Source organism: Monodon monoceros, unplaced genomic scaffold (assembly GCF_005190385.1).
Source record: "Monodon monoceros isolate NGI ecotype Baffin Bay Population unplaced genomic scaffold, NGI_Narwhal_1 Super_Scaffold_14, whole genome shotgun sequence".
NCBI lineage: Eukaryota > Metazoa > Chordata > Mammalia > Artiodactyla > Monodontidae > Monodon > Monodon monoceros.
In genome coordinates, this window is record NW_021703770.1 from 59,337,668 (window position 1) to 59,345,949 (window position 8,282).

An 8,282-nucleotide genomic window follows, 5' to 3' on the forward strand; every position below is an offset into this window, starting at 1 on the left:
AGTCAGTGTCCCCTTGACTTTACCTTCCGGCAAGAACTATTTCCTTTGCAGGCGCCTGCTCAGGGAAAACTTATTTTGATGTTTTCAAGACAGAGCAAGATTTAACTTGAAACTGTGAGTTTCTTTCAAAGTCACTTACCACAGACAAGCACCTTTTTTATGGTTGTTGATAAGTAGTAATCATTTACATCCGGCCCTCGGTATCCACGGAATCTACGTTGGACCAGCGAGTGGTTGGTTGAATCCATGGATGCGGAACCAGTGGATACCGGGAGGGGGAGGGGCAACTGTACTATGCCATTTTATTTTATTTTATTTTATTTTATTTTTATTTTTTGCGGTACGCGGGCCTCTCACTGTTGTGGCCTCTCCCGCCGCGGAGCACAGGCTCCGGACGCGCAGGCTCAGCGGCCATGGCTCACGGGCCCAGGGGCACGAACCCGTGTCCCCTACATCGGCAGGCTGACTCTCAACCACTGCGCCACCAGGGAAGCCCTATGTCATTTTATATAAGGGACTTGAATACCTGCAGGTTTTGGTATCTGTGGGGAAGGAGGGAGGGAAGGGGGCTTCCCTCCTCCACTGCCACCCCCATACTGAGGGACTATTGTGTTTGCGGTTTCTTCTTTTTAACTTTGTGCTTTCCCCTACTTTGCACACTATTAAAACTGAGTTTGTCTGTTACTTGGCTCAGGCTTAACTTATGAAGTGGGAGTGGGGTGGGCATGAGGGCAGTACCTAATAGATATTTAGTGCCCACTTTGTGCTCAATTTATCCACATCACCTTGTTTCTATGGACAGCTCACAGCAATCTGAAAAAGTTCAGTGTTCTATATTTGAGACGAAGGCACTGAGGCAATTTGTCCAAGACCATAGAATCAGAACTGGACCCAACCTCCCTGATCACAGACCCCCAACATTTTGTTTTTGATTTTAGGTTTCGGTTTTGTCTGGGTATAAGGGGGAAAAGGGGGTGAATAAAAAAGTATTTGAGCAAGCATTTGGCATTATGTGTTTAATTCTCTTAAACCGGAGGTCAGCTTCTACTTTCTGTATGTGAAAATGAATTTGTCAGTGGATCAGTTTCCTTTACATTTTCCTAGATTCTTAAGATATTACAGAACAAGTCTCTAGCTAAAGGCATTCCATAAAGCAGACAGCCTTAGGGGAGGAGTGGGGCATAAATTACATGAATGAGTTAGTACAAAGCTGCTAATAAAACCTACAACACAGGTAAAGGCAGAGGGTAAATTTTCTGACAAAGCTATTTAGTACCAACTACCAAGAACTAAAAATATAAAAAAGTAAATATTTTTAAATTAAATTGCAAAAAGAGAGATTTACCTAAAGAGGAAAACGAAAGTATTTCCAAGCCTGAGATTTATTAGTATAAATAATCACAAAGAAAGGATTTCTTTTTGATTTTAGAGTATGTTTTCCTTGGACAGTGGAAAAAAAAGAATTGCATTGTACACTTGTCAAACTTCACTTGTGATTACAGTTCATAAGATACAATTCTTATAATGTATTCAATCTTTTCATTTTACAACTTTTTTGCTTATTTTTAATGTGTGATTATTGTATTGTTTTACTACTTTCAAAGCAAAGTATTTTTTTTTCTTTTGTTACTTTACTAGTCTCTAAAGAGTAAAGGGAATTCCTCTTTGAGAAGTCTTTACATGAGAAAGGAAAAAAATTAGCTCTGAAATTAATTAGATTCCTCAGACTCACAGATACAGACAACTTTATATTCCTGGTTTCTTACAAAAAACATTAATAGTTTAAATGATTTAAGAACATAAAATAAAATGAGACTTCCAGGATTTTCGGTTAACAACAAAAGTACAGAAAATACAATATATTTGGAGAGGAAGGTGGAAGAGAATGTCTATGGAAAGTTAGGCTGGCACCTGATTAAAGCGGAAATTATTTCTAAAATACCATCAAGCAGAATTTCTTTGGGGAAATCTGCAGTAACAGAAAGCGAGCACCGTTTATATTCTATGTATCATTAATTGGCTCTTCTGTGAAGCAAAGTGGCATCTTCCTGGGGCAGGAAAATCCCATTATAAAATACTGCAGGAATAAAGCATGCTTCTTCAGTCTTAGCTGTCGATTGCGTGGCCCGGGGGCGGGGGACTGGTGTCCCGGGAAAAGCGCAGCGTGGGTTTCCTGGGCGAAGCCTGGGTGACCCGCGCGCACGGTGCGGCTGAGCCCCGCACGGGCACATCAAGCGCTATTCGGCTCTTGGCCTTGGAGTCAAAGTGCCCCGCGGGCTAACGTGTCCGCAGACGTCAGGAAGCAGAGTTGGGAACCAGGAGATGTGGTGGCCGCCCTGACGGGGCTGCTGGGGGCCCGGCACCTCGCTGGGCCGCTGGGATCCCAGAGCACCTGCTCTTCCGCTGCCTCCTGGCGGGTCTCGCCGCGGGGAGGGGGCCGGGGCCCGGAGCGTCGATCGCGGGCGCCCTGGTGTGAGGCGCCCTCCCCGCCCGGCTCAGGACGGGCGCGCCGCCAGGGCTGGGGAGGGGCGGCGGGAAGGGCGGGGGCCGGCGCGGGGCAGGGCCAGGCCCGGCTGCTCCGGGGCCGGCGCTCTCCGAGAAGCCCAGCGCTCGCCCCGAAGGTGTGCGGAGCGCGTGCCATGAGGACCCTGTGGATGGCGCTGTGCGCGCTGGCGCGGCTGTGGCCCGGGACCCTGGCCGGTTGCGCCGACGCGGGGCGCTGCTGCCCCGGCCGGGACCCCGCCTGCTTCGCCCACGGCTGGAGGCAGGACAGGGTCTACGGGACGTGCTTCTGCGACCAAGCCTGCCGCCTCACCGGGGACTGCTGCTTCGACTACGCCAGGGCGTGCCCAGGTAGGTGGCGGGCCCGAGGGTGGGCAACTGGCCGTTCGCCCGCAGCGGAGGGGCACAGGGTCCCACGGCAGGGACCGCAGCCCGACAGCCAGGTGTCCCGGTGCCGTCTATCCCGGCCCACCCCGAATGCCTCCATGCAGGGTCCTCTAGCACCCCCCTCTCTAGGTGCACCCCAGACTCTCCATCCTAGGGTCCCCAGCCCCCTCCATCTCGGGGTCTCCCCGTCCTTTCCATCTAGACCTACGGCTCCAATGCCCCCCTTCCCACCAGAGCCTGGGTGGAAGGGGCTGGAGCCCTGTTGTCTGGAAGGGCGCTGGCCACCTCGGCCGAATGAATCCCTCCGCCTGGGAGCTGCGGCTTGGTAGGGCCACCTCCCACCTGGAGAGATGGCGCTGACAGGTCCCAGAGGCACGCCCCTGTGCTGGTTCCGCCGCGTGCAATCTGTTAACCCTGGAGAGGGGTGATGGGGGGGGGCGTGTAATTATCCCACTTGGCGCCAAGGTCTTGTCTTGGGAGGGTACTTTCTTCTGAAGAACAAGTTCCTGGAGGACCACAGTTGTCCTCACCTGCACTCCAGCGTGTAGCACAGCCCCTTCCTCCTAGGAGGTGTTCCATATATTCGTTGAATTCAATTTTATCCATATAGCATGATAAAGATTTTTATCTCAAAGTTCCTAGTATGTTTTAATCTTGCCGGTTTTCCTTTAGGGTCAATCTTTTTCATCTTTAAATCTCCCACAATATCACAGCCCCTGGTATAGGCTCAACAAATGCTGATTTAATTAAATTAAAAGGTAAAGGAAGACATGGTGAGTACAGTCCTGAGAAACAAGGCGTACCTGAGAAAAGCCAGCTCTGGAAATAAAAGTAGCCCTGATCCCTGATAATCACATCACCCCAAAAGCCACACATACATTAGGGTTTGACCTCAAGGAGCCCAGCGTTGTGGGACCTTCAGCATCTTCCCGGTATCCTGCAGGGCTGTGTCATTTCCCTGCAAACCGGATGCCTGGTGGAGTCTAGCACCCCTTCTGCCTCTTTTCTGCTGGGAGAGGCCACCAGCCCACCGCAGGACGGTCACCCAGGCCTGCTGCTGAAAGAACACAGTTGAAAAACATTAAGATTTTTAAAATCTTGATTGAAAGCTAATGATTTACCTGAGAATATTGATCTTTTTGATAAGCTTCTTTCCCTCTTCTGCTCCAAGGCCAGGATACTTTACTACTAAAGTAAGGTGAAGAGTCAGTTACTTAGGGAATGTAGTACCCTTGGTCCAGGCGTCCCCTGTTCCCTCCCCACAGAATCCTCCCTAAACTCCTGTTTGCCTCAGTTACCTGGATCACTCAAACCTTTCCACCATGGCAGCCTCTCTCACTAATCTTTTCTCTCAAGGGATCTGCCTACATTTTAAAGGTAAATACAGAATTCCTGCAGTTCAGATAATGGGCCCCAGTCTGTGGTAAGCACAGCAATACAAAAACAATGAAGACACAATCTCTGCCCCCTGGAAGTTCAGAGCGGAGCAGGGAAACACACACAAAACCATTTGCAATATGCTAAGTGCCAAAATAATGGATCCGGGAAGCCAGAGAGGAAAAACTCAGATCAGAGGAATTCAAGGAAGACTTCCCAGAGGAAGCCTGGTCCCAGAGAATGAGGGAGACGCCTCTAGAAGGGGAAGGGGGGTTCTAAGAGGAAAGCATCTCATGACTGTTCAGTGTTCCCTGTGGGCGTCAGCGTTTTGTGACAGCGCTAGGCTAGGCCCTGAGGCTCACCTGGGGAGCAAGACAGACAGTGAACACCGCTAGACAGGCGAGTGTCAGGAGGAAAACTGGCTTTTTCGTGTGCCCTAACAGCGCTATGAGGAGTTGCAGAATCCTCCAAGTCTCTATTTGGTCAAAAATTAAACCCTCATTTTCAGTCCAGAGATATTAAAACAAAGAGCCTATCATTTCGGACTGAGGATTTATTGGGGAAGTAATGGCAGAAGAGAGAAGACCTTACCATCTCCGGGGGAACTCAGAAAGAAATCCCAGGACCTTTGTGGCTAGGAGGAGGCTGTGAGCTGTGGGCAGAGAAGCCCAAGCCAGAAAAGGAAATGGTGCCTGCTAGGATTTTTTTTTTTTTTTTTTTTTTTTTGTGGTACATGGGCCTCTCACTGTTGTGGCCTCTCCCGTTGCGGAGCACAGGCTCCGGACACGCAGGCTCAGCGGCCATGGCTCACGGGCCCAGCTGCTCCGCGGCATGTGGGATCTTCCTGGACCGGGGCACGAACCTGTGTCCCCTGCATCGGCAGGCGGACCCTCAACCACTGCCCCACCAGGGAAGCCCCCTGCTAGGATTTTTAAAGGAGCATTTTCAGGAGCCTTAAATGCCCTTCCCCAGGGAGTTAAGAGAGGCTCTTGCAGGTCTAGGCAGAAAGCAGACTCGGGATGGAAAAGGCGCCTCGTTGGTAGATTCTCTGTGCCTGGAGTTTTGCGGCAAGGCAGTAAGAAAATAGAGACAATTGGAAGGTGGCCCACTTGGCGAGCCCAAGCCTGCTCTGTCCTCAGAGCTGAGGGCGAGAGTGCAGGGCAGGACACAGCCGAGATGCTGCGTCTCCTCAGCCCTGGACCAGCATCACAACTGTGCTGACTTGGGGATCTGGGGAAAGGGGAGGTGGGCCTGCATTATTAACGTTTTCCAGCCCGCAGGAGCTGGGGCTTTCAGAGGGCTCTCCTGTCACAGCGTTACCACAGGTGGGCAGCAGAGTGAGATCTGAACCCACGCTGCCTGCTTTCAAGTTGCCATCTGCCTCATCTGTGGCAACTCATAGCTGTAATTGATCATACCAGATAAGGTGCAGCGGCGCAGAGCCTCCAGTTACTCTATGTACATAGAGCCATTCGGCCTCTTAGAATCCACTTCCTTCTTACCTAATGTTAGGTTAACTATTGATGCTGCCCGAAGCAGTTTTGACTGAAATGACATTAAACGTGAATGAAAAATGTAACTGTGTCAGTGGAACTTACTTCTAGCGCTTCTGATTTTTTCATCTTGAGAGACACATTATTTTTTGGTGTGGCTAAGAGATGACCGTACTGGAACTTTTTTTTTTCCTAAATAGAAAGTTGTTGTTTTTTAAAATTTATTTAGTTTTGGCTGCGCTGGGTCTTCGTTGTGGTGTGCGGGCTTCTCATCGCCGGCAGCTTCTCTTGTTGCAGAGCGCGGGCTCTAGGCACACGGGCTTCAGTAGTTGTGGCACGCGGGCTCAGTAGTTGTGGCTCGCAGGCTCTAGAGCGCAGGCTCAGTAGTTGTGGCGCACGGGCTTAGTTGCTCCGCGGCATGTGGGATCTTCCCGGACCAAGGCTCGAACCTGTGTCCCTTGCATTGGCAGGTGGATTCTTAACCACCGCGCCGCCAGGGAAGTCTGAAAGTTATTTTCTTACTCAGTAAAATATAAAAATAAGTTGAATCTGAAGAATTACTAAACTGCCCAAAAAAGTCAATTCTGAAATTAATCATCTCAGAAAAATCTAATTATGTTGATGGTATGGGTTTCAACACCAATAACGTATCTTCATAACCACCCCCCACCCCCCAGACGATAAAGGATAGAGAATTCTCCACTGGCTGAGCCTGATCAGGGATGGGGAGAGACTGAGGAGGGGACAGGTCTGAGTTACCCTGCCCTGAAGAACTTCCTGGAAGGCTTGCTTATCAGGCTCATAACACGCAGTCTCTAACTCATCAGATGGGTCCGTGGAGTCTGCATTCTAAGACCGTAGAAGCAGTAGGTTGCATTGGATCTTGGATGAGCAACTTAAGGACAGAGTAATCATTAACCCAAGTGGAGCAGGACAAAAATTGAGTCACCTCTATAGCCCAGTGTCTTCTCCTAGATTTATGGGGAATCCAAGAAACCAACTGGCCATGCTCTCCAGGTACCTCCCAGCTCTCAGTTCCTTAGGTCTCACAACCCACCCAAGTATTCTTCATTTTGATCTCACTTTATGGACGAGGCAACCAGAGCACAGAAAGGTCAAATAGTGTGTCCAAAGTCACACAGCTAATAAGTGATGAAGTGAGATTTGAACCCAGGAGCTCTGGGTCCAGAGCCCACACGTTTAAACATTACGTTTTCACTGCCTCGGAGAAACTAGCCTTTATGAGAAGCTGTGGACTTTGCGGGTAGGCTCCATATAAATACTGGTAAAGTGAGTGAGTCTTCTTTCTCCATCAACTATGCCCCTCAAGGGTGAAAAAATGTGTCCCACTCCTCTTTGCAATCCCCTAAGAGCTATCGCAGTGTTGTTTACAAATATTTGTCCAAAAAAATATGACCACTGGTTTCCACCTGGAGGATGTTAACTGTGACTTCAGAGGGCAGTGCCATCTGAGGCATATCCACATGTCCTTTTTAAAAATAACATTTTCTGGGAATTCCCTGGTGGTCCAGTGGTTAGGACTCTGCGCTTTCACTGCGGAGGGCGTGGGATCAATCCCTGGTTGGAGAACTAAGATCCTGCAAGCCACCCGGCACGGCCAAAAAAAAAAAAATTTCCTTCCTGATCACAAAATATATGTTTGTTGCAGAAAGTGTAGAAATGCACAAAAGAATTTACCTGGAAACTTACTACCCAGAAAAAGCATCATTATCTTTTTTATTTTGATTCCCTTTTTTCCCCCAGGCTTGCATGGGGTCTAAAATTCTGTTTTTCTAAGGTGACAGTTCATGTCACTATCTTGTTACCATTTCATAAACTTGTCCAGTTAATGTCTCAAAAGAAAAAAAAAACGAAACAACCTACCAGGGGCCAGATAACATAAGTTTCTGCAAGAGGAAACAAATACTTGATCATTTTATTGGTGCTTTTTGAGGGGGTCCATAGGCACTTGGGCAATATTTATGCTCTCATTCGTCTTTCAGAGAAGTTGTGACAGGGTTCCTGGGAAAGGGTACACATACATAAGGAGAGGGAAAAAGGCAGATGACATACAGTTAAAACTGTGTCACCATGAGATGTGTGTGTGCGTGTGTGTGTGTGTGTATAAAGGGACGGTTTTATTTTTCCTCCATAGATTGTCGAGAAACAAGTTACGCATCAATGGTACTGCTGCGGGTAAAGTGTGAAAAGAATATTTCCTTAGGAATGATAACAACTAGACCTGATTAGAACTTAACAATGTGAGGGAGAAAGCGCTTGATCGTGGGTGGCCTTCAACTTTTAGGTGGCAAAGAGCCAGGCCGGCAGGGCCAGATTGCAAAGAGGAAGGCTTGAGTGTCTGTGATTAACCAAGGTGAGGCTACACGAAGGTAAGCAAGGCCTTACATTAAGAAGAAATAATCCAGACTATACTTAGGAAGTGAAGGAGCCTGGCTTTCAGCTCAGTTTGCTGCCGTGTGTGTGTGTGTGTGTGTGTGTGTGTGTGTGTGTGTGTGTGTGTGT

General features: G+C 48.7%; 1 protein-coding gene across 1 annotated transcript in view; it reads left to right on the plus strand.

Annotated features, from left to right (window-relative positions):
• Positions 1-2,575: 2,575 nt before the first annotated feature.
• Positions 2,576-8,282, plus strand: part of SBSPON (somatomedin B and thrombospondin type 1 domain containing) — a 27,294-nt gene continuing 21,587 nt past the window's right edge. Inside the window, exon 1 of the mRNA XM_029222958.1 lies at positions 2,576-2,853. Within this exon, the coding sequence (XP_029078791.1) occupies positions 2,640-2,853 (214 nt within the window). The 5' untranslated portion in view covers positions 2,576-2,639. The remainder of the gene's footprint in view (positions 2,854-8,282) is intronic.